The 25,968-nt window shown below is 48.0% G+C and overlaps 1 protein-coding gene across 2 annotated transcripts; it reads left to right on the forward strand.

The window, feature by feature from the left end:
* Positions 1 to 1,911: 1,911 nt before the first annotated feature.
* Positions 1,912 to 25,878, forward strand: Meiosin (meiosis initiator). Of its 2 annotated transcripts, none has more exons than XM_021246183.2 (13): positions 1,912 to 1,982; positions 10,781 to 10,871; positions 17,368 to 17,479; positions 18,629 to 18,760; positions 19,211 to 19,456; positions 20,516 to 20,624; positions 21,359 to 21,450; positions 21,923 to 22,078; positions 22,455 to 22,528; positions 23,322 to 23,486; positions 23,557 to 23,801; positions 24,615 to 24,704; positions 25,181 to 25,878. In XM_021246183.2, the coding sequence occupies exons 1-13, from the start codon at positions 1,912 to 1,914 to the stop codon at positions 25,347 to 25,349; spliced, it is 1,752 nt and encodes a 583-aa protein (XP_021101842.1). In that variant the 3' UTR covers positions 25,350 to 25,878. The 2 variants fall into 2 exon arrangements, with proteins under 2 accessions (XP_021101842.1, XP_087056901.1); XM_087200775.1 differs by having other exon boundaries at positions 19,286 to 19,456.
* The last annotated feature ends 90 nt before the right edge of the window (positions 25,879 to 25,968 follow it).

Below are 25,968 nucleotides of genomic sequence, written 5' to 3' on the forward strand. Positions count from 1 at the left end.
ATGACTAAGGCTCAAGGAAGCTTGGTAAAGTTCCCAGCATGCAGCATGGGGCTTGGCACACAGTAGGCCCTAATTAGATATGCACTGAAGGGAAAAGGTGGACATGGAGCACAGGAGAGTCAAAGACGGATGGCTAGATTCCCCCATCCCACCCCCAGTTGGCAGTTGGGGGAAACCTCGCCTCCTCCTTAGGGTCCAAGGGCCCTGACCCTTGAGAAGAGTCTGGAGGTTTGGCAAGGGGTGGGGGCAGCCTGTAAAAAGGCGGGTAGCTGAACGAGAACTGATTGGTTGACACTTTGGCGCCCAGCACCAAGTCTCTCCTCAGGAGGCGCGAAGCTCAACTCAGTGCAGGACAGGGCTATGCCGCAGGTGCGCGTGCGCAGAGCCTCTGGCGCCCTGCCATTCTAAAGCGTGACCTCAGGAGAGCATTGCGGTTCCACTCCTCAGGCCTCGAGCCACTCGGAGTCTCGCCTCTGCGGAATTCATAGCTATCCCACTCCGAGCTTGGGAACCAGGCGTTTCAGGCTCGTGAGTGCCCTTCCAGGACCAGCGAGGGACGCTGTCGCATCTGGCTCCCATTTCTGGGGCTGGCACGAAAGCAAGAGGACCTCACGCCATTTTGCACATCTTGAGGCGGGTGCTATAGGCCAAGGGGGATGGGGCGGGGACTCCCCCTGTTCTAGATGGCTCGAGGGAAGGCCAGGGTTCCCAGAGTGGCACTTTGTGGCAGGGGGAAAAGGAAATGGGGGGTACAGACATGCCCGGGGTGTAGGGTAGGGGCCGGGCTGGGCTATCCTTGAGGATCTGCGCTTGGTGAGACTGGGATTTCTGTCTGAGGTAATGCGAATCTGAAGATCCTGGGTGTGTGACTGGGCGCTTTCCTGTTGGAATCCCTACACCCTGATTTGGGGACCTGGAAGTTTTAGTTTTGAGTTCTGGAGTATGGGGGGGGGGGCGTCTGATTTTGGAGGATTGAAGCCTCTGTGTAGATCTCAGACTCAAATCCCAATGTAGACTATGGAATATGAGATTGGAGTTGAAGATTAAGTTTTATGGTCAGGAATCCCCACATTGATATGGGGTGTCAATTTTAGGGTCTGTGTTCTCAGTGGGATTCACATATGAGATCTCACTTTTAGGGATGAGGTCACAATTTGGTGGTCTGAAGTGATGGTTTGGGGGTCTAGAGGTCTTTATTTTAGGATCTGAGGTAAATTTCAGGGACAGGTTTGTTTTGAGGGATCTGGATTTTTTACTTTAGGTTTTCAGGGTTAAGGTTTGTGGGCTTTGGTCTTGATATTAGCATTGGAGTCCTATTGAGGATTAGAAACCGACATTTGGAGGGTCTAGGGTATCAGTATTGGAGTTTTGGATTTGGAGGGACTCATTTTTGGGTTCTGGGTTCTCACTTTGGGACTTGGAAGTCATAATTTTAGTGTTACTATCACAGTCTAGAGACCTCAAGCCACAATTTTCTGGCCACATAGTCTGTACTTCAAGGACTGGCATCTCACAATTGAGGTCTCAGTTCTAAAGTCAAAGTTTGGGAATTTGCTGGTTTAAATTTTAGGTCTGGATCATGATTTAAGAGACCAAATTTACAATTTGGGATTCAGTTTACATAGTTTTATAGTTTCTTTTGTCTTTTGGGGGCTTTTTTGGTACCGGGGATTGAACTTGGGTCCTTGTGCTTGTGCAGCAGGCGGTGAAACCACTGAGCTAAATCCCCGGCCTCATAGTTTTACAGTTTTAAGTTAGGTCTCTGAGGCTGTAGTGGTAATGAATGGGGATTCAATTTTAGGATATCGAGGTAATCAAAGAAACACTATGGGGGACATGAAGGGTAGCCATCATGTGGCCTGTTCCTCTGGAGCCCCAAAGATTGCTAATAATTCTTTTTCCTTTTTGCAGATGTTGGGTTCCAGTGGACACCTGTGTTCTCTTGAACAGCCTAGAACCAGTTCCCTGGGTCCCGGTGACAGGTAATAACTTCCTTCATAGCTCTTATAGTTCCAAGCACTCTGGTTGAATAATAATAACATAATGTTTCTGAGTATTTACTGTTTGCCAGACTCTGCTAAGCCCTTTGATTGTATAGTATTTGCTAATCCTTACAACAACATCACAAGGAAGTGGAAGAGAATATTCCTGCCATTTCCTAGCTGAGAGAGCTTTGAGATAATTGGCAAAGATCACTTCTAAGGTCCTTATAGGCTTTAACATTCTCAGATTTTTTTGTTTTGTTCTTTTCGGTGCTGGAGATTGAACCCAGGGCCTTGTGCATGTTAGTAGGAAAGCCCTCTACTACTGAGCTATAACAAGCCCCCATTCTGAGTTTTTAAAATGTCCTTCCTTTCTTTAAATCATGCATGCATTCATGTATCCATCAAGCACTTACCAAATGTTAGGATTTTTGTGTGTTTGTATGTACTGGAGATCAAACTCAGGACTTCATCATGGAATCTTACAGAGGGGATTTACACAGATTGAAGGTTGGATCATTTCTCCCTCCATCCAAAATTAGATAAAGGAAAAATAGAGTTTATCTTATTCCTATGTTCTCCCCTAATAACCTTCCATTCAACCATCTTCACTGATTTATTAACTCCAAAATTAAGCATCTCCTTTGTTCAGGCTTTCTACTTAGGTGCTCAGAAGGAGTACCATGAAGAAAATGAAGACTGTCTACCTTTGCTGCCAATTCCTACAGGAATACCAGACATCACCAACAATTTGGTCTTTTTCCCCCTTTCTAGAAGTGGGGTTCTTATAGTTTTAATAAAGATTCTTAGTTGCAATTAAGAGAAAACTAGCTTAATACTAATGATGTTTTGTTGGATCATTTAAGCAAAAAATTTAGGGGTGTCAGGCTTGGTTGGTTGTGGGGGGAGGACGGTTAAGCAATAGTGCCAGGAATTTGACTCTAGTGGCTCTGCTGTTGTTTAATAGCTCCAGTCCATATCCAGCCAGCTTGACAACCCCAGCATTGATTGACTCTCATTGGCCAAACTTGGCCAGACCCTGAGCCAATCACTGACTCCTGTTGGGGGTGGGGGGAGGAGGAACAGAAGGGACCTTAGTTCTCTGCCCCCTTGTGGAAAGGGGTGGAGTGGGGTCAACCTTTCTTAAACTGGCGGTAGAGTGGAGGTAGAGTGGTTGCCCAAAGGAGAGTCAAAGTACTATTACAGAAAAGGGGGCATTGGATGTTGCTTAAGAAAAAACAGCCGTTGTCAACCATAGTCATCCTATACAGTACTACAACTCATTCTCCAACATTTCTTACCTCTAAGTCACTTAAACAAATGACTGTTCACCTTCTCTTGAGCTAACATTTCATAGCAGTCCCAATGTGCCAGGTACTGTCTCAACAGCTTTCAGATCATTTTTCTCCTAGCCACCTCCATTTTATGAGTGAGGAAAAAAAATGGAATCAGAGAGATGGAAGGACTTGCCCAAAGTCATACTGCAAGTCGAAAAGCTAGAATTTGAATCCTAGGTTATCTAGTTTAAAAGCTGGATCTTGGCCAGACATGATGGCACATATCCGTGAACCCAGCACTCTGGGAGGCTGAGGCAGGAGGACCGAAAGTTCTCTAAGTTGCCCAGACTGGGTTGAAATTTCAGTCTTGTCTCAGCCTTCCAGAGTTCTGGGAATACAGGCATATCAAGCTAATTCTCCCTTTTAAATTCTTGCACATGTTAAAGCAAATTAGGTGGTGGGATTCAGTTCTTTTGGGGGAGATTGATCCTAGGGCCTTCTACATGCATGCTAGACAAGCGCAACATCCCCAGCTTTTAAATTTATATTGAGATAGAGTCTCATTAAGTCGCCCAAGCTGGCCTGCAACTTGCAGTCATTCTGCCTCAGCCTCCTAAGTAGCTGGGTTTATAGAAATGCACCAGTGCACCTGGTGGGATTAGTTTTTCTGTATCTAATAATGAGAAGTTTGAACTGGCTTTTGTAAGTCTTCTTCTAGTGCCTCTAAAATAAAGAAACTATGATGTGTTTAGGCTAATTACCTTGGATAAGAGGAAAATCAGGAATTGGAACCATTTACTACTTCAAAAGGCTGAGAGGCTATCATAAGACAGAAGCAGCATCATTACTTTAACAATCTTTTATTGAGCAGCTGCTAAGTGCCAGGCATGACTTTAAAAGCTAAGAATACAACCAGGGATGCATTATGACTTGTGGGATCTAAGTAACCTTTTCTCCTTGGTTCCCTTCATTAAGAAAAAAATTACAGGGCCGGGGATTTAGCTTAGTGTTTCCAGCGCCTGGCTCACAAGCACAAGGTCCTGAGTTCCATCCCCGGTACCAAAAAAAAAAAAAGAAAAAAGAAAAAGAAAAAGAAGAAAAGAAAAAAATTACAGGGCCAGGGATTTAGCTCAGTGGTTCTGCTGCCTGCCTTGCAAATGCAAGGACCCGAGTTCAATCCCCCGTACCAAAAAAAAGAAAAAAATTACAATAGTCAGGGACAGTGGTGCATCCCTGCAATCCCAGCATTCTGGAAACTGAGGCAGGAAGATCACTGCAAGTACAAGGCTAGCTTGGGTTACATGGTGAATTCAAGGCTTGTCTGAACTACATAGCAAGACCCTGTCTCAAAAAACAAATCACCCCCCAATTACAAAAGCATTGATATTAAGACAAATACAATGCTAATTTTTATATCAACTTTTCTCTTTAAAAGAAAAACATTTTCACAAAATCCTAAAAGTGTCACAGACCTAAGGCACTGAGCTTCCTGCAACTAATGGATAAATCAGCCTGAGATACAGCAGAAAAGGCAAAAATCCCTGTTCTCTTGGAATTTATAATATGAGATTAAAAAATAAGATATCAAATGCTGATAAATAATAGAAGGATGTAATAAAGAATGTGCTTATTTATTTATTTATTTATTTTGGTACCAGGGATTGAACTCGGGTCCTTGCACTTGCGTAGCAGGCATTGAAACCACTGAGCTAAATCCCCGGCCCAAGAATGTGCTTATTTAGATTGGGTGGTTACAGAAGGTCTCTCTGAGGAGGTACCATTTAAACTAAATGCTTGAATGATAAAAAAGAAACCAGCCTTGCTACAATCAAGGCAAAATGCCAGGCATGGTGGCATATGCTTGTAATCCTAGCACTCTGGGAGGCTGAGGCAGGAGAACTGCAAGTTTAAACCCAGCCTGGCCAATTTAGCAACTTAGTGATACTGTCTCAAAATAAAAATAAAAAAAGGGCTGGGGATGTAGCTCAGTGAGAAGACTCTGGGTTCAATCCCTAAAACACCTCCACACACATACACACATAATCAGGGCAAAAGAATAATGTGGGAAGAAGGAACAGTGAACGCCCCAAGGAGGAAATATACTTGGCAGTTTAGAAAAACAGATGAGGCCAGGCGTGTTGGCACACACTTAGGAGGCTGAGGCAGGAGGACCAGAATGAGTTTGAGGCCAACCTGGGCTACATAATGAGTCCAAGGCCAGCCTGAACTACACAGTGAGACCCCTGTCTCAAAAAAGAAAAACAGATGAAGACCCCTGAAGCTAAGTTGACCTGTTCCCTGCAGACCCAGAGGGCAGAGCTAGGATTAGTGGGTGAATATTGTAGACTGAGGAAAGAAATTGGCTAAATCCAGAAGCATCTGCTGAGAGGTAACTTTGGGAGGGAGTACCCAGGTCCTGGAGGCCCTGAGAGCAGAGCCCAGGTTGCACCTATTCAGAACTGCTGCCCAGGGAGTGCCAGGATTTAGAGATGCCCAGTCACTTTTTGCTCCCTTCTGATTTTTCTTCTATGTCTATGTTTTCCCAGAAGGCTCTTCAGGGACTTTGCAAAATAAGAGTAAAAGCCAGGGGCCGGGGATTTAGCTCAGTGGTGCCACGCCTGCCTAGCAAGTGCAAGGTCCTGAGTTCGATCCCCGGTACTAAAAAACAAGTAAAAGCCAGGGGTGGTGTGGCACATGACTATAATCCAAGCTTCAAGATTGAGGCAGGAGGATCACAAGTTAGAGACTAAGGCCGGGGATTTAGCTCAGTGGTTCTGCTGCCTGCCTCACAAGCAAGACCGAGTTCTATCCCCGGTACCAAAAAAAAAAAAAAAAAGAACAAGTTAGAGACTAGCCTGGGCACTTAGCCAGACTCTGTTTTGAAATTTCAAAATAGGGCCAGGGATGTAGCTCAGTGGCACAGTACGTGCCTACCAAGCCTGAGGCCCTGAGTTCAAATCCCAGTACCTCCTCCAAAAAAATTAAAAAATAAAAAGCTGGAGCCGTGATCCCAGCATTTGGGAGGCTGAAGCAGGAAGATCACTGTGAGTTTGAGGCCAGCCCGAACTACAAAGGGAGACCCTGCCTTAAAAAACCAAAAGAAAGGGGTGGGGATTTAGCCCAGCAGCACCATGCCTGCCTTGCAAGCACAAGGACCTGAGTTTGATCCCCAGTACCAAAAAAAAAAAAAACTCCCCCAAAATAAAATAAATTCACCATTTAAAAATAAATAAATAAATAAATAAATAAAAGGGCTGGGGATGTAGCTCTGGTAGTACATCTGCCCAGCATATACAATGCCCTGGGTTTAATCCACAGTACTGCAAACAAAGCAACAAAACACCCAGAATAAACATTCAGGAAGCACAGTTGATATGAAGCCCTCTTAGGCATGATCAAATGGCATCTTTAATTTACATAGACTGGATGCTTTTTCTTCCTTACTTCTCTGTTGTTTCTCACTGGGCCTCCGACAGCCCCTCAAGAACAGAAGGAAAGTGGTGTGAAAAAAAAAAAAGGGCTAGAAAGGACTTAAGAGGTCCACCCACCCAATCCTCTCTCCCTTCTTTCCTTCTTCCCTTCCTTTTATGCTGTGCATTGAACCCAGAACTTCATATACTCAAGGCAAGACTAGTTTTTCTTTTAAGAGTAGAATCACTGGGCCGGGGATTTAGCTTAGTGGTTCTGTTGCCTGCCTTGCAAGCACAAGGTCCTGAGTTCAATCCCTGGTACAAAAACAAAACAAAAGAATCTCCAATTTCCCTTCCCCTCCAAGTTATGGTTTCTGTGAGGAGGTAATTTGGAGACCAACTGGTGATTATTTTTCTTTCATTCAGTTGACTAATGTGTATTCTTGTTTTCATAAAGATTTTGAGGCCATGAACTAAGGATGAAATCCTCTACATAGAGCCTGAAGAGCTTCCCTTTGGTCTTAGGATAAAGCCAAAACTTTGTACCGTGGGCCTACAACTCCCAGCTTCGTGCCGGCTCTGCCTCCTTCTCCAACTTTGTCTCCCCCACAGGACACCTGGCTTTGTGTGTTCCAGGCACTTCCATTTGCTTTTGAATTCTCCATGCTTCTTCATGCTGTGGGGTCTTTGCACATGTTCCCTCTATCTAGAATGTTTTCTTTCCCTGTTCACCTTCAGAACAGGTCTGGCCAAGTTTACTTCCTCCGGAAAGACCTCACTGATTAGATCAAAGCACCCTATTTGAGCCCCTCATTAATTTGGTCAAAGCTCCATGTTATAACCTTCCATAACACAAAGCAACACTCCTTTGTCCTCATCAGGGCCAACTTTGTGGGTATGTGACAGGTGCAGTCACACTGGACCTTGTGCCTAAAGGGCCCAATGATTGAGCTAATGTTTTGTTCTCACTTGTCTTGCTTGACTCTTTTTTCAGTACTCAAGATCAAACCCAGTCTATCTTTTTTATTTGGAGGGGGGTGGCTTTGAAACAGGGTCTCTCTCTGAGGTGCAGGCTGGCATTGAACTCACTATGTAGCCCACTATGTAGCCCACTATGTAGCTGGCCTCGAACTCATAGCGATTCTCCTGCTTCATCCTCCCAAGTGCTGGGATTATAGGCGTCCACCACCGTGCCTGTCTCTGTCTCTGTCACTAGCCTCTCTCTCTCTCTCTCTCTCTCTCTCTCTCTCTCTCTCTCTCTCTCTCTCTCTCAGAATTGAACCCAGGGCTTTCATACTGAGCTACGTCCCCAGCCCTTATTTACTGTATTTATTCATTCATTTATTTTGGCAGTATTTGGAATTGAACCCAAGGGTCCTTCTTATTTTTTATTTTGAGAGTGGATCTCATTATATTACTCAGAAGGGATTTAAACTTATAATCCTCTTCCCTCAGCCTCCCAGAGTACTGAGATTACAAACATGCACCACCACACCCTGCTGAAATTCTTAATTTCTGAATAAAAGATCTCTACATAGAAAGACCCTGTCTCAAAACACAAATAAATAAGGAGCTCCTGATAGCCCCCCAAAAAATGAATAAAAGATCCCACATTTTATTTGTAATATCCTCAAAATTATGTAACTTGTTCTGGTTCTAGTTACAATTTTATATTTCTTAGTGTGGCAGTTTGTCAATGACTATCCCCAACTATACTGTCAGCCCCTAAAGGGAGCTGTATTTGCTCTTTTTGTTGTTGTTTTTTAGTATATGTGCTGCCGAAGCGAGCACATGTTGTTTTTTTGAGACAGGGTCTCACTGTGTAGTTCAGGCTGGCCTTGAACTCACTATATAGCCCAAGCTGGCCTCAAAATTGCAGCAATCTTCCTGCCTCGGCCTCCCAAGTGCTTGTATTTGTTCTTTATATGTTTATCCCTGTCACCTATAATACCTATAATACGTAGGTACTCAGTAATTGCTGAATGAATGGGTGAAAAAGATTTTGCCTTAGTCACTAAGACACAATACTCAACAACCACAATTTAAAGGAGGACAGGTTTATTTTGGCTCATAGCTTTTGAAGATTTCAGTCCATAGTCAGCTGGCTCCAAGGCAGAAACCCATGGGGGAAGGGCCTGCAGGAAGGAAAGCTGCTTATGTCATGGGGGCCAGGAAGTAGAGCAAAGCTGAGAGCTGGAGAAGGAGATAAACCCTTCCAGGTCCTGAGACCAGTGACCCGCCTCTTCCAGCCAGACCCCCACCTAACAGCAAGTCAGCTCTAAGCCTCCAAGATTCAGTCATCTTCCAAAAGTGCCACCTATTAAAATAAAATGAAGCTCCACTTATGAGTACCTAAGGCTCCTGAGGGACATCTAGATATATATAGATAGATAGATACATATATAGATACAGATACAGGTATTTTTTTTTTGAAAGGGTCAGTTTGAGGCAGGGTCTTGCTATGTAGTTCAGGCTGGCCTTGAACTCCTTATGTAGCCCAGGCTGGCCTAGACCCTCCTGCCAGTGCTGGGATTACAGGCATGCACCACCATGTCTGGTTTATTTTTCCTTTCTTATCTTTTTTTTTTTTTGAGACATGGTCTCCCCCAGGCAGTCCAGGCTGGCCTTGAACTCAGTATGTAGCCCAGGCTGGACTCAAACTTGCAGCAGTCCTCCTGCCTCAGCCTCCCAAGTGCTGGGATTATGGGCAGGCGCCACCATGGCTGGCTATTTGTTTTGTTTTTGTTTTGAGACAGGGTCTCACCATGTAGCTCAAGCTGCCCTTGAGGGGCATCTAGATAAAAAACAACAGATTCTTTGGGGAATTTGAAATTTGGTTAGGTTGATAAGTGTGTTTTCCCCACTACCCCCACAACCCTCGAGGGCAGTGCCTGAGTCATCCCTTTCCTTCTCCATAGTGTCCTGTGCAGGGCCTGGCAGCCAGGCACTATCAGTGCATGGGTGTGAATTGCAGCTAAACATACATCCATCATCAAGAGAGTAGTTTTGATTTGGCCATACTGGAGGTGACAAAAGGTGTTGTGGACAATGAGAGATGAAGAGAAAGTAACTGAAGTGGGCCCTGAAGGAAGATGGGACAGGCATTAGTGACGAAGGAACAGCCCTGAAGGAGTCAAAAGCAGTGGCAGTGGTGTGCTCTTCCGGGGAAGGACTGCAGCGTGTTTGTGTTGCCATCTGTCAGGAGAGAGGGGTGGAGGTGTATGTATGTGGGAATATTATGAATTATGAATTCAGGGATTAGGTCCTAGAAGTTCTACAGCTGCCCAGGAGTAACTTCTTCCGTGCCCTATTCATTCAGCCATTTAGCAAGTACACAGAGAGTTCTGGAAATGTGCCAGACCCTCCCTGTTCTAGGTGCTAGGGATACAGAGGTGCCCCCACCTAGGTGACAGCCTGGTGCAGGGATCAGAGATGTGAACACAAGGCCTGGGAATTCAGTGGTGGTCCCTCCCCCTTCCGGTGGAATGAGGGTCAGTTGATGCAGTGACCCAAAGTAAGGATGAGACCAGAGTTGTTAGCTGGACCAGGCCAGGAAGAGAAGGGGTGTTAGAAGCCATGTTAACAATTTAAACTTGATATTTGCTGGGTGTGGTGGTGCAACCCTGTAATCCTAGCACTTAGGAGGCTGAGACAGGAGGGTTGCTATGAGTTTGAGACCAGCCTGGAGTACATAGTCAGACCCAATTTTAAAAAACAAATGAATTTGATACTTGACGCTGGAATGACCTTGAGGGGTTTGAAGCAAGGGAGTGACTTGGTCAGATTTGTGTTTCAGGAAGCTTACACTGCCTCTTATAGAGAGTATGGATGGAGGAGGCCAGCTGGAAGGCTGTGTGGATGTCAGTATGCACTAAGGAAAGGCTGTGGGGATGGAGAGAAAGCATGGGAAGAGGAATGGGCAAGACTGGCTGACCAAGGAGTTAAGGGAAGATGAGGAGTCCAGACAAAGCCTAGGACTCTGTCTTATGTGTCATGGAGAGGGGTGGGAGACAACCTTGAGATGGGGAACTCTAACACAGAGATTTGGGGGGTCAGATCCCAAATTCAGTTCTGGATATCCTAATTAAACCTGCCTCTTGTCCCAAAACAGGAATCGGAAGAAAAGCCACACCAGCCAACTGCAGGAGCTGGCATTGCTGATACCTGTGACCCTGAAGACTGGTTCCAAGAAGCTCACCAAGGTACAGGGAGTGGAAGAGAGGAAGCAGACTGGGGAGGCGGGGCTTCAAAGAGCAGTGAGCAGGGAGCCCATCCTGGGAAAGCTAAACTGAACCTTTCAGTGACAGCCTTGGAAAAGGAATGGCCCTGCTGTAAATGGGAATTTCTGGGAAACTGAGAGCCCATGACTAAAAAAGAGGCAGGAGGAACTGGGAAGGAAGACTAAAAATCAAACAGCCCCAGGTTTGAGCCCTCCGGCTTCATAGCTGCAAATCTCCAGGCAGCTTCCTCAGGCTACTCAACCTCTCTAAGCCTCAGATTTCTTGAGTATAAAATAAGGAAAAATAGGATCAGGGATTTAGCTCAGTGGTTCCACTGCCTGCCTCACAAGCGCAAGGTCCCGAGTTCAATCCCTGGTACCAAAAAAAAAAAAAAAAGGAAAAATAATTCTGGCTCCAGCTCCCCAGAGATACTGTGAGGCCAAAATGACCTAATAGCTCGACAGGCCCAGCACATAGCATGACCTGAATAAATGTCAGTTCCCTCCTGAAGTCCCTCCCTTTGGGACCTGTGGGGTTCATCTCTGAAGTTGGAATAGGTGAGGTTTCTCTGGCTGTCCCGCAGGGTACTCAATAAGTGCATACAGGCCCAAGCTAACACCGTGCTCCCAGTGGGAACAGCTTAATATGAGACTCAGATCCTGAAGGCTCAGTGAGATGATTTCTTGCTATATTTCCTCTCATTCAGTTCATTTACTCATTCTTTCACTGGCCCTTTGTGGAAGATTGTTGGATGCCAGAATCTGTTCTGATTGTCACAAAGGAGGCAAAAATTTGAGCCCCAATCCTTCTCTGGGATTTTTTTTTTTTGAGACAGAATCTCACTATGTAGTCCAGGCTGACCTTGAACTCACTATCTAGCCCAGGCTGGCCTTGAACTCGCAGCAATACTCCTGCCTCAGCCTTTTCTCTGGAAATTTAGAATCTCGAATCTATCAGGAAGTAGTGAATCTGAACACCAGGATAACTGGTGCCAGATGGGATGTTTGACCTGATTTAGAGACCCTCAGAGGAGTGGGTGCCTGGAGAGACTTGCCTGACTCTAACCTGACCTTTCCCCTGCTCACCACATTCCATCAACCACCATGTCATGCAGAATTTTCCTCCTAAATATCTCTATCACAGGTGCTTGGGCGAGTTTCCCAGGGCTGCTGTAACAAATCACCACAAACTTAGTGATTTAAATGACACAGATTTATTCTCACAGTTCTGGAGGTCAGATGTCCCAAATCAGGCTCACTGGTCTAGCTAGAGTCAAGGTGTCAGCAGAGCTGGTTCTTTCCAGGAAAGGATCTGTTGCCCTTCCCTTTGCCAACTTTTGGAGGCTGACTGCATTCCTTGGCACCTGATGAGCCATTCAAAGCAAGCAGCTCAGCGTCTTCAAATCTCTTGTCTCCTCCTGCTTTTATTGTCACACTGCCCTTGCTGCCTTTGGCTCTCCTGCCTCCCATTTATAAAGACCCTTGTGCCTGGCATGGTAATGCACACCTGTAATCCCCAGCACTCTAGAGGCTGAGGCAGGAGGATCACTGGGAGTTCAGGGCCTACTTCGTCTAGATAGTGAGTTCAAGGCCAGCCTGGACTACACAGCCAGACCCTGTCTCAAAAAAACAAATGAACAGCCAGGGATTTAGCGCAGTGGTTTCTGAGCCTGCTGAGCAAGCGCAAGGACCCAAGTTCAATCCCCGGTACCAAAAAAAAAAAAAAAAAAAATGAACAAAAAATACCCTTGTGGTCACATTGGGCCCACTCAGATACTCCAGAGGAATTACCTCATCTCAAGATCCTTAACTCACATCTACAAAGTCCCCTTCACCATATAAGGCAACATATTTATTGGTGCTGGGAAGTAGGATGTGGACATCTTTGGAATTGGGATGTGGACTATTTGAGGATTTTTTTCTTCTGTCCTCAAATATTTGCATATATAGTATATATACATGCTGTGATAGGTGCTTGGGCAGCTAAAGATGGGAAGGACACGGTCCCCTGCCTTTGGGAAATGACAGTCAAGTCAGAGGTCAGGCAACATTTTGTAACAGACCTGATGCCACATACCACATCCCTTAGAATCTCCCCAGGTCTCACCTTTCTTCCTTTCTTTTCTGTTTTTGTACTGAAAATTGAATCCAGGGCCTCTGCACTGAGCTACATCTCCAGCCCTTTTTAATTTTTTTTTTTTTTTTTTGAGACAGGATGTTGGTAAGTCACTAAGTTGCCTAGGCTGGGCTCAAACATGCAGTCCCCCTGCCTGAGCTTCCCAGAGTGCTGGGACATGTGCCACCACCCACAGAATCCCCTACTTTCCTTACCATTTATCCTCTGCTAGTGAAGGATCCCTCTTCCCACTCTTCACCCTCCCTTAAGTTCAGTCCTATACAGCTTCATCCCAGTCAGTATCCAGAGCCACTCATGGGTCAAACTCAGTCTTTGCCTAGAGGAAATCACACCTGTCCCAGGGCTGTGCCATGTGCTCATGAACTAATAGGAGCTTTTATTTGTGACTTGTCCTGTTCCTGAGGTGTGGGATTCGTAGCATCATTCTGCTCTACCTGGTCTAATTAAATGCCTCATTCCTCACATGCTCCTATAGTTTTTCCCTCTGACCACAAAGGCCCTCAGCATATTACTTCAAACATTTTCCTTGTTCCTTAGGACAACCACCAGCACCACCCCCTGGTGGGGGGGGGCGGTACCGGCGATCGATCGAACTTGGGTCCTTGCACTTGTGAGGCAGGCAGCAGAACCACTGAGCTAAATCCCTGGCCCCTTACCACCCCCTTTTTTTATAAGACAGCATTTTACAGAGTTTCCCAGGCTGGCCTCACATTTGCAGTGCTCCTGCCTCCACCTTCCAAGTAGCTGGGATTACAGGCGTGCACCACAGCACATGGCTTCAGATTCCCTTTAGGTGGAGAATTCTTCCATATCTCCATTCCCGGCAGCCGCAGGGCTCAGCCTAAAGCAGATAACAATAAACATTGCTCCCAACTTATTGAAAGCTCCAGGTGTCAGACTTTGAATACTAAGCATCTTAGACACAGTTTTTCATTTAAGCTTCCCATGAGGTTTGTGAGAGATGTGTGAGTAGGCTTGCTTTTTGGTTTAAGGAAATTGAAGTGCAGGGGTCATGTTGCCCAGAAACACACAGCTAGGCAATGGAAGTGTGTGTGTGTGTGTGTGTGTGTGTGTGTGTGTGTGTGTGTATGTGAGAGAGAGAGAGAGAGAGAGAGAGAGAGAGAGAGAGAGAGAGAGAGAGAGAGAGAGAGAGATTGGTGTCTCATTCCAAAGGCCTGAGCCCTTCAACAACTCTGTTACTCAGTGTTCAATGGATGTTTGTTGAATGACTAAATTAATTTCCTGTGTTCGGATGGCTACAAGCTCTGTCTATTTTACCTTGAGAAGGTCTTGAGATTTGAGCCTTAGGTATAGCTGCCAACTTGTCTTTCCAAAGTGTCAAGAACTGAGCCTTGGTCCTGAAGTCAGAGATAAAGCCCAGTTGCCTTCTGCATAAAACCTTTAGTCTAGTCACAATAAATAACGGTTAAATATACTTCACAGTTACAAAGACCTCATCTTAGAGCATGCCAACCATGCGCCAACCCTGATGTTAAAAATGCTAAGCTGGGGCCGGGATGTAGCTCAGTGGCTCCATGCCTGCCTCACAAGCGCAAGGTCCTGAGTTCGATCCTGAGTACCAAAATAAAAGAAATACTAAACTAAAAAAGACAGAATCTGCCCTTGAAAAATTCATACTTTAGTTATATTTTTTTAATTTAATTTTTTATTATTACATGTTTATAGTACATAATGATTACACTTATTGTGGGGAATTCGTACAAGTACATAACATATTAATTCTTTTTTGTCCCCTTCCCCTCCCGCTCCTCCCTACTCCCTTCTACTCTTGTTCCCCTTCCCATTTGAGAAAGCTCTATTTCCATTTTTTCTTGATTTTCTATTTTTAACCCCCTTTCCCTTCCTTCTCTCCCCCCTTCCTCCACCCCTTGTTCCCCTTCCCATTTGAAAAAGATCTCCCTGCTTTCTATTATCTGTTCTTTATTTTGTTCTTTATTGATATTTTGGGTTTCACATATAACAGAAACCTTGCAATATTTAAGCTTGTGTATCTGATTTATTTTACAATGACTTTAACTCTTTGAGGAAGATTCCTAGAAGGGGAATACCTGAGTCAAATGAAATTTCTAGTTTTAGTTTTTTGAGGAGTCTCCATACTGATCTTCATAGTGGTTGTTCTAGTTTATATTCCCACCAACAGTGCAAAAGAAATCCTTTTTCCCCACAGCCTTACTTTAACTAGCATTTGTTATTATTTTATTTCTCTTTTTTCTTTTCTTTTCTTTTTTTTGTTTTTTTTTTTTTGAGACAGGGTCTTGCTATGTAGTTCAGGCTGGCCTTGAGCTCATTATGTAGTCCAGGTTGCCTCGGGATAAATCTCCTGTCTCACCCTCCGGAGTGCTGGGATTACAGGCATGCACCACCATGCCTAATAGCCATTCTTTCTTCTGTAAGATGGCATTCTAATTATATTTTTTCTTATTTAGTCCCTTGAGAACCTGATATGACCTGTTCTTGTTACACAGTCATAGTAGCAGATAGGATCCACGTCCTTCAGTACCTGTGTTCTTTTGACTGTGTCACGTGTATTTCTTAGATCATATAGATTATAGCTTCCTTCTGTAGATCATGCTCAGTCATATCAGTGACCATCTGTCTGCATTATATTTTACAGAATAGTTTCACCTAAGTTCCCTCATAAAACCCTATTTCTTGGTTTGGGGTTGTAAGATTATTACCAATTTGTTGTTGTTGTTGTTATTGTTGTTGTTTTGGTACTGGAGATCAAACTTGGGACCTTGTGCTTGCAAGGCAGGCGGCAGAAACACTGAGCTAAATCCCTGGCCCTATTACCAGTTTGATTCACAAAATATTTACTGGTGTTTCCCCCTCACCTTTTCACTTGACTAATTCCTTTCGCTTGTAGGCCTCATTTTAAATGCTGCCTCTTCAGAGAGGCCTTTCCAGTCATCCTAATTCTGGAATCCCTTGTTGTACACTTTTATTCATAATGCTTATCACAACTGATAATTTTGAGTGACTTGTGAGGTGATTAGAGTCTGTTACCTTCCCTACATTGTAAGGTCCCTGAAAGCAAATGAAGTATATCTAGTTTATTTCAATGTATCTAGCCTTTGATGAGCAGTATTCTTTGGTATCTTTGGGGGTGTGTGTGTGTGTGTGTGTGTGTGTGTTATTTTATCGGTACATTTTAAATATACATAATGCACCATTGGGAATTTGTACCTGTACATGATATATCTTGCTTCTTTTTCCCCATTCCTCTCCCCTTCCTTTAACCCCTCCTCCCCTTCTGTTTACTTTTTTTTTTATTCTTTGAGATAGGGTCTCTCTCTGTAGTGCAGGCTGGTCTTGAACTCACTATGTAGCCCAGGATGGCCTTGAACTTGCCAGGAGCCTGCTGCCTTAGCCTCCCAAGTGCCAGTGCTGGCATTACAGATGCACACCACCACACCCAGCCTCTTTTGTAACTTTGTATCTCCAATGTCAACTCAGGAGGTGTTCAGGGGTTGGTGTTGGAGATGCTATCCACTGGGCAGCAGAATCCTGCTGGGTGCTGTGGGGACATCATTCCTTCACCAGTCCCCGGCTGAGCAGCCTCTCCATTCCATGTGTTTGGGATACAGAAACCAATTAGCCACAGGCTCACCATCAACTACTGTAGAGTCAATGGAGAGAACAACACATCAAGAGATTATTATAAAGCATCGTGGCAAGCCCCTGCAGATAGGCGGAGAGGTGACAAGAGCACTAAGGAGGCAGCTGACCCAGTGCAGTAAAATAAATAAGTAAACGAAAGTAAATAAGGAGAGGAAGAGTGCTGGAAGAGACTGGTGTGCTGAAACTAAGAGGAAGAAGGAGCAGTACGAGGGAGTTTATAGGGAGAGCAGGAGGGCTTTGCAGACAGGAAATACAGCATGAGCAAAGGGCCAGTGGCCAGAAGCTGAGCAGTGTATCCTGAAAACCAGACCAGGAGGCAGACTAACCTGGAATTAATCTCCACATCCCTTGAGTGCACCGAGACTCAGTTTCCTCAGCTGTACCCTGTATCTCCCTGGGCCATGGTGAGGACTGAGCAGAATAGGACTGGGTACAGTGGTGCACACCTACAATCCCAGCTATTTGAGAGGCTGAGACAGGAGGATTGAAAGTTTAAGGGCAGTCTGGGCAACCTAGTGAAATCCTGTCTCAAAATAAAATATAAAAAGGGCTGTGGATATAGCTCAATGCTCTCTGGATTCAATTCCCTGTACTTCAAAACAGTAACAGAACAGGAACAGCTCTCCTGACACCAGGGGTGGGTAAGAACCATGTCCTGAGCCCTGGCTCCTGTGCTCACCAGTCTTTCTTTTGGAAGCAGAAGGAGATTCTGCTGCACGTCCTGCACTACATACAGTACCTCCAGAGAACCATCGATGTGGTCAAGGCCTTGCTCAAAATCTACCTCAGAAGTGAGGAAGGTGGACTTGGGGGTAAGCAGTTCAGCCAACATTACCTGGTGCCTGTTATGAGCCAAATCTAAGTGATTTACATGAGTCTAGCTTTTCTCTCCACCCCCAGGATTCACAGCCTGGAGAAGGGGAAACATCAAAAAGGCATTCTGGATGCTGCGGGAGCTTGGGGGGTTCAAGGACACTAGGAGAAGGGAGGGCCCTAGCAGATCAAAGGAACGACAGGAACAAGAGCAGGTGGGAAGGAGGAGACGAGTGTGCTCATCTGGGGGCAGGCCAGCCATGAGTATTGAGTGGAAGGACCCAGTAGCACTGAGATGACTCCTGAGCCAGATTCTGATTCAAATGTGTCTTGGTGACCTTGGCCTCTCTGTGCTTTGGTTCCATCATCTACAAAATGCAACTTACACCAGTGCTTCTTCTCTGTTTGTCACGGGGATGAAGTGCAGTAATCCATGTAAAGAAATGTAAGACATCAATGCTGTCATTGTCACTGGGACATAAAATACACAGGCAGGACGGCAGGAGTTGAGGCTGGAGGGGTTTGGCAGGGCCATGGTGCCAGGGATGAGGTGCTGAAGGGCTTTTGGTGCACAACTGTGGAGGGAGATGAAGAAGATGAGAATTACTGAAGGTTGTATATACTGTATATACTTTCTAATGGTGCTAGGGATGGAACCCAGGGCTTCACACAGGTGGAGGCAAGCTCTCTACCGTTGAGCTACATCCTCATCCCTTACTGAAGGATTTTAAGCAAAGAAAAGTCATCATCAGATTTTGGTTATTTGTTTTAGAACAAGGACCCTGATACTAGTGTAGAGGACTGGTTATTAAGGAAGACACTGGAATCAAGATGAGAAAATACTTCTAGGACAAAGACAATGAGGCCCAAGCCAGCACTATAGCTGAGAATGTGGACAGAAGTGGGTAAATTTGAGGGAGAGACTCGGCAGGACCCCAGGACTGGGGCAGCACCCTCGCTGGGCTGAGGAGGTTAGGAGGAGAAACAGGTTTGGAGTGGAGAAGAGGGACAAGCATCTGGGAAGGTCAGGGTCCACTCTGGGAACCCACCCCAGCTGAAGGCTGGGAGCGTTGTCTGGCAGGCAGGAGATGTGATGGATGAGGATGGATGAGGTTGAGGGCTCTGACCTGTCTCCTCCATCCCACCAGGATTGGGCTGGAATCCAGCCACAGGCCCAGCCAGGCAGAGACACTCCACCCCCTCCAGCTCTCCATGCTGTCAGAACTCTCAGCTTTGGGGGGCCTGCCAGAAACCTCAGAAGAAGCAGCTGACCCAAGCAGGTACGGGCCTTAAGTGGAAACTGAGCAGAAAGCAGCCCTGACAAAGGAGCAGGGCTGCCTGCCCAGGGAGGCTGTCACCCTGGGGTCTATTCCTAGCTCCTCCTAGTAGGAGCCCTGGGGCCTGGAATGGGCCATTCTCCTCTGAGCCTTTGCTTCCTCACTGGGAAATGCAGCACCTGCCATGGGCTGGTCTCGGGGTATAGAAAAGGATGCACGAGCTCTGCTGAAGCATCACTTACAACAGGCATCAGACCAATTGCATGTTTTGTTTGATTTTTTAGAGCTCAGGTGTGTGGACAGAGGTTGGACTAAATGACCTCTACTTGGGGATCTGGGCATGCCCAAAAGGGTGGGGGGTGACCAGGCCAGAGAAAGCTTTGAAACAGTGTCTGCACAGAGCACAGGCGGCCCCTCCTGAGGCATGTCTGACACCTGTCTCTGCTCTGTCAGAACTCGAGACCTGGCCCCAAAAGTCTCGAAGCTCTCTGGCTCTGGACACGCCTAAAAAGCTGGTGATATCCTCAGACCAGAAAGAAGAAAACATGGGAAGGACCACCACCTCTCCAAGGTGCCCTGATGCCTGCGATTCCCCCAAGGCCGTGCTGTCATCTCAAGAAGGAAATGCAGATGGAGAAGCAGGAGCCCAGCTGATGCTGCTAGATATGACCAAGGACATTGACTTTGATGACATCACAAGTTGGTCTCTTTCTTCACAGTGAATTTAGTTGTTTCCTTGGTGCTGTTTTCCAGGCACCCGCCATGACCTGTTGTAACCCAGACACAGTCCTAGTGGCTGGGAATACAACAGTGAAAGGGCATACACCACTTGTCACTTCATGGAGTATATGATCCTGCTCCCGGCTTTCTTGTTACGCTCTGTTGTGGGTAAAAGGGAGGGACAAGATCAAGGTCACCCTCATGTGTTAGCTTCAGGTTTAGAGCAGGGGAATAAGTCTTCACTTGAAGCAGCCAGCACTTCTTTCATGACTCCCTTGTCACTGCATCTGCTGGGAAAAGGGCAGTGATGTGTCTAGTAGAGAGCTGGGGAGGAGAGAGGGAGGGGGGTGTGAATTCAAGGTCTGGCTTCACAGTGCCTTCGACGCCTTGGGCAGCTGTGGCTCCTCTATTTGTTCATTAGCCCCTGTTCCTCGAGCACCTCCCCTGGGCCAGACCATGTGTAGTTTGCTTGTGACACATGAAGTGACCAAGTTCATACAGTCCAATGAAGGAGTCACCCGGGTTAGGAGATGCTGATGTGCGGAGTGATTCTGACATCCTGGGGTTGCCCTGGAGGCTGTGGGCCCTAGGGAAGATATCTGCCCCAGCCTGGAGCTCAGGAGGCACTTCACAGATCTTTCTGCCAGCTCTGTGACCTTTGATGTTACACTGATCTCTCTATGCCTCGGTTTACCTACAGGGTTAATAACAATGCCCTTTAGCAAAGGGTTATTGAGTAGGATGCAAAGTGTTTAAAACAAGGCTGGTCAAAGTCAGCACTGGATATTTGTTTGCTGTCATTGTCATTGTTCCACTTAAGGATTTTATCATCATTACAGCTCTTGATAAGGATGTGAGATTTAAGAAATGTGAGGGTGATTCAGGTGCCCCCAGTCTCACAGAGACCTTGCAGCCTAAGGTGTTGGCTAAGGTGGGGGAAAGCTGGGTGGCAGAACCTGGCACCTCTCTGTTCCCCGTGCCTTCGAGTCCTGGATTCTGGCCCAACGCACAGGAGTGGTCGTCCTGATTTGCCCCCAGGCAGCTGTTGTACAGATGGTGCCCAGGATGACGAGCCTGACCCCGCCTTTGAGGATGAGAGCAGGGGTGAGATGACCTACTTCCTCAGTGAGACACTGTTCTACCCCAGGTAGGGGAACCTCAAGAGCTCTAGTAAGCAAGGCTGAGGTGTGTGGTCTGGCGTGGCTGCGGGGTCCTAAGGAATGAGGCTGGTTTCCGTCCTCTGCCAGTGCACACACAGGAAAGCCTGACTTCCCATCTCCTGAACCATGATTGCACTCTCCACACTGGCCTCCCTGACTCCCGCCTCACCCCTCCAGCCTTTTCTCACTTGACTGAGTGGCCTTTCTGACACACAGTCCTTGACCGTGTCACTTGTGACCCAAAGCCCTTCTTTGTGCCCACTGGGTAGAGTCCAGATCTTAATGGCAAGGAGACATTCTGTGGCTCCAACTCATCATGTCAGCCTCTCTCCTGCCCTTAACCCATGAATCTTACACTTAACAGCATGAAACATGAGCTGTGCCTTAATCCTGTCTGAGCTTTTCACTCTGGTCCTTCCTACATAGCCCTCTCCCCTGGTCCACCTGAGAAACTGCCCATCCTGCAGGCTGAGCTCACTGCGACCCCTCTTCTCCAGTCCTCCCAGAGCCCCTCCGTCACAGGCACCCCCCAACCCATCGCTGGCATCTACTTATCTGCTCATCTTCCCCCACAAGACGTGAAGCTCCTTGAGGTCAGGAGCCTCAGCCTAGTAAGCTCCTTGAAGCCAGGACATATTTGGCCACACGGGACACCAAAGGGATTACACAGCCACCCCCTGCCCAAGACTCTTTGTCTGCCTCTTGATTCTACTTCTTACAGTCAGCAGGTGGTCTTCTATGATTCCAGTGAGGAGGTGGACAATGATGCTGATCCTTGGCTTCCTGTCTGCACCCCAGAGGGCAGCTCCCAAGGTGACTGAAACTCTGTCTCTCTTCTTTGTGGGCTCTGGTCTTCTTTTCACTTCTTTCGGAGGATTCCTATGGCAGGGAGGAAATTGGGATGTGCTAAGCACAGGGATGGCAAATGCACCATACCTGCTATCACTACACCACCAGTTACCATGGCAGACATGCTAAACAATCATCATTTTTCTTTCCTTGAGCCCAGATACTACCTCAGAACCTTTCTTACTACCAAGCTGCAGTTAGCTAGGTCAGTCTGTGGGATCTGGCACATTATGATAATAATTCTTTTTTTTTTTTTTTTTTTGCCATCCGTGACATAGCACCAAGCATCATACCTCTTAATTTCCTCTACCAGGAAATGAAGTTCTGGAACTCCAAATGAGAAAGTGACAGTCACCTTTCCTATCTCTGCCAGTTGCTGTGCCAGAGGAGAAGACAATCTCCAACCACACTCCTGAGCCCTGTGTTTCCTTTACAGAGAGCCTGCTGGCCTTGCCACCTCCCCAGGTCCCTACCTGGAGTGTGACAGGCCACCCGGATAAGATTCTAGGACTCAGCCCTTCTCTCTTCAGCTCCCCAAGCAAACTGCTGCCAGAACAGATCTTGGAGGATGACACCATGTTTCTGACTCAAGGTGAGCCTCTGGGGCAGGACCAGACACTTAGTTCATTTACAAATCATGGAGACCCCACTAGGTGCTCAGGCCTGTGTGGGCCATGCTGGTAACCTAGCCGTGAGTCTGCTCAGGACCTGACTCCAGAAGCGACGGGCCAGCACAGGGGTATCACAGGCTGTGTGGCAAGAGCAAGGCTCCAGGAGCCTGATGCAGAGAGCCCCACACTGTCCAAAAATGGAGGGGCTCCAGGGGAGCTGGCCTGAGAGGGGACTCGGACATGGAGTGGGAGACCTCAAAGCAGAAAGCTGGAGAGGGAGACTCCAGCTGCCAGGGAGAGCAGGGTGAAGCACTGGCTGAAGCATTTCCTTTCTAGCAGCCCTCTGGTCCCTGACAGGTCTCTTTGAAGAGGTGCTCTTAGATTCTGAGTCTCCACCTTCTGCTTGTGTGCTTGCAGCTCCTCAGGAGAAGGTAGGCTCTGTCCACCCACACCCTCCTCATGTGTGACTCCCGTACCCTGCCCTCAACCTTAGGGCCCCAGCCAGCCCACTCTCTGTCCACTCCTGCCTGTGTTCCTCCTCATCCCCCCAGCCTCACTGCCCTCTGTGTCCTGCCCTCCTTGATTACTCGATGCACCCACAAAGGCCTGCGTGATGGTGTAGCTGCTCATAAACCAGGGTGCTCATGGCCTCATTTTATAGACACAGATACTAAAATTTGCAGAGAGACCCCAAGAATCCTCAGTCAGAATAGAGGCCAAAACCAGGACTGCCTCCTGCCAGGCCCTGGCCAACCTTGCAGCCCTGCATACTCCAGGAGGCCAGTGTCTGAGAGGCAGCCCCAGCTCCAGCCCCTTCCTCCAGTGTTGCCTCACTGAGTAGCTGAATTGGCAGCAGAAACAAAAACAGACGCCATCAGCAGAGCTCTTAGCGCCAGTGCCACAAGATGTGTTTCTCAACCCTGCAAGGCCTGTATTGTGACCACTCTGTCATAGAGGAAATGGATGCTCAGGGAAGTTAAGACTTGTCCAGAGCACCACAGATGCTGAGCGATAAAGAACTAAGGGAGTGAGGAGGTCCTGCCCCAGAGCAAGCAGGAGGCCATGACTGGGCCCATCCAGCCCCTCTATTCCCTATGGGAACTTCGGACATCCAATGTCCCAAGGGCTGCAAAGATGGATGAGGGTTTCTAACATTCAAGTTATGCCCTGGAAAAACCAGTGCATGGGAAGATGCCCCCCCATCTTTCTTTTATTGTGCCCCAGGATTCCCCCTCTAGGGCCCCCGAAGTACCCCCTGACTTCTACAGCCTGTGCCAGTCCTCAGTGTTCTTGGACCACTGCTACCTCTCCCTGAGTGACAACAGCAAGGCGCTGTCCAGCCCCAGCTCTGAGGACACTGACACAGATTCCCTGTGGGAACAGGAAGAGGTGAGGGATGGCCACCTAATGAGGCTGGGTGGGCCTCTCCTGCCCTCGCTCACCTCTCTGCCTCCCTCAGGACACTCAGGCTGACCCCGAGGACTCACAGTCCTCCAATGATGAGGATGACGACTACACATGGACCCCCAGCCAGCGGGCCTCCACCCTGCCTGCCCCTGGGAGGAGGGCCAGGAAGGGCCCGGCCAGCAAGGGCCTCGTGAAGCCCAAGGAGAGCAAGAAAGCCCCCTGCCCCACCAAAGTGAAAAAGAAGTGTGTCAACGGCTTCATCATGTTCTGCAGGATGAACCGGAAGCCGTATATTCGGTGGGTGGGGGTCCTCAGTGTCCCTTGTAAGGGCCCTACCCTACCTTTATTGTCTGAACCCCCAGGCCATCTGGCCCCCCAGTGCTGTGGGACCATTTGCCCCTTCTTGGAGCCCACTGACCCTTCCGCAGCCACCTTTCTCCCAGACCTTTGTACCGGCAGGGGCTTCCACTGTGTGCAGGGCAACCCAACTCAAATCTCAGACCGGAGGGGAAAGGAAGCTAATAGGCTCCGATAAACTCAAAGCAAACGCTGGGTGTACTTCCTTCAGATGCACCTGGTTCTGGGCTGGAACTGTCTGCCTGGGATCTCTGCACCTCTCTCTAAGCCAGCTTCATTCTCCAGCATGTTGGTGGCAGAGTCGTGCCCAGGAGCACCTGGCTGAGGTTCTGTCTGCTACTCTAGCAGCCTCCCAGAGAAGGACAGACAGCTCTTGTCTCTAAAGTTTCAAATAAATGTTCTTGAAGTCAACTCTGATAGGTCAGGCCCAACCCTGATCTAGTCACTTCGGGACCAAAGCCAGGGGCTGGGGAGGCCACAGCACAGGACAGCTGGCTCCTTCCCAGGAGGATCAGGTGCTGGTTGGGGGAGCAGCAGCTACAGGGCCCCATGCTCCCCTTCAGCCCGGGGTACTCCCTTGAGAACAGCCATTTAAAGCACATTTCCCAACTTGAAGCCCTCAGTCCTGGAGGCCTTGCCAGCCAGCAGGCACAGGGACAGGAACCCTTGAGTGGTCCTATCCTTGGCCCCCACCCAAGCCAGTGTCCCCTACAGGCCTCCCCTGACCTCTGTTCTTCTTCCTTCCTGGCCCAGAGCCTGCCCTGGGACTGCGTCCACAGCTGCCACCAGGGAGCTGGCCCGGCTGTGGCGGGTGATGACCCAGAAGGAGCGGAGACCATACTGGTGAGAAGCCTCTGCCCAGCCAGATATTCAGATATTTAAGACTGACTTGGGAATGACATAGGTGCAGAGGTGCCACCTTGAAGCTAAGGAGCAACAGCTTCATTGGGACTTGGACCCATTTGCCCTGTTCCTTTTGCCTTCTCCGCCAAGTGGAGTTAGCCCCTCAGAGCTTGGCCTCTCTGATCCCGAGCCCCTTGGTCCTCTCCACCAAGTCCAAGGAGCTGGTGCCTGCCTGTGTCTGAACTGGCACCTGAAATATGTGGGTTTCCCACTCGCCAGCCTCGTCCAGGAGTGTGGGCTCTAGCAGAGGCCCATTGGCTGAGTCCAAGAGTCTTACGAGATCAGGACTTAAGGCTAAAACCCTGGCCTCCCCCTTGGGCCTCGAGCTGGTGGGCTCTGAGGCCAAAGGGTTGGGGTGGGACACAGATGGGGGAGGTGAATGCGGATCTGTCCTGTCTGGCCCCGTCTCCCCCCAGCACCAAGGCTCGCAGGTTCAGCCGCCAGCACAACCGCATCGTGAAGCAGGACAGCTCCAACAGTGAGAATGAGGACTGGGAGACTCCCAAGCCCTTCTACCAGCTGCTGGCTGAGAAGGCGCGAGTTTCCTCGGACTTAGCCTCGGCGCCACCCCCTCACCGTGACTGAGAGGGTGGAACTCCACACACACACACCCGCAGTTCCTACAGCCTTGTTTGAAACCAGGAGCCAGCGATGGCCAGGTTGTCCCCACTCCCGCCTCAGCCCCTGCTGTTGTAGGGCCAGGCCAGTTCCCAGGGACTGAGAATGAGTTGTTATTTATTTGCGCTTTGCCTTATGCATGCAGGGGCACTGGCCTTCTCACAGCCCCTCTCCACCCTTCGGTCAGCAGGAGCCCCAGGGTGGGTGGAGGAAACCCTAGAAGAAATGCAGGAGGGGAAGTTCCTGAGCAGAGGCTCCCACCACCCGTCCTCTCCCTCCAGATCAACTGGTCTTCATTCACACCTCACCTCCCTTCCAGTTCTATTTAAAGACTATTTATTGTTTTAATCAAAATAAAGCAAGTGGAACCCTTGTTATCAGCAAGGGAGACAAGGCCAGGTTCCCCCTTTGTCCCCCTGCACCCTCACCCAAGGGTGTCCTCCCCCCAAAACCAACCCAGGCCTGCAGTTTGAAATACACCTCACTGCCCACAAGGTCCCAGCCCACAGGCCTCAGCTCAAACTCATCCCCTCAGGAAGCGGTGGCCAGAAGCCACCCTCGAAAACTGGGCTTCTGTCCTTCAGTT

This window comes from Heterocephalus glaber, unplaced genomic scaffold (genome assembly GCF_053883595.1).
Source record: "Heterocephalus glaber isolate CG9 unplaced genomic scaffold, H.glaber_assembly_v1.0 deba00001744, whole genome shotgun sequence".
Classification (NCBI taxonomy): Eukaryota; Metazoa; Chordata; class Mammalia; order Rodentia; family Bathyergidae; genus Heterocephalus; species Heterocephalus glaber.

Bases quoted from the DNA above. Each gene is read 5' to 3' on its own strand.
- Meiosin (XM_021246183.2), top strand. From the start codon at position 1,912: ATGTTGGGTTCCAGTGGACACCTGTGTTCTCTTGAACAGCCTAGAACC. The intron at 10,872-17,367 runs GTACAGGGAGTG...TTTTGGAAGCAG, and splicing joins GTTCCAAGAAGCTCACCAAG to AAGGAGATTCTGCTGCACGT. The intron at 17,480-18,628 runs GTAAGCAGTTCA...CCATCCCACCAG, and splicing joins TGAGGAAGGTGGACTTGGGG to GATTGGGCTGGAATCCAGCC.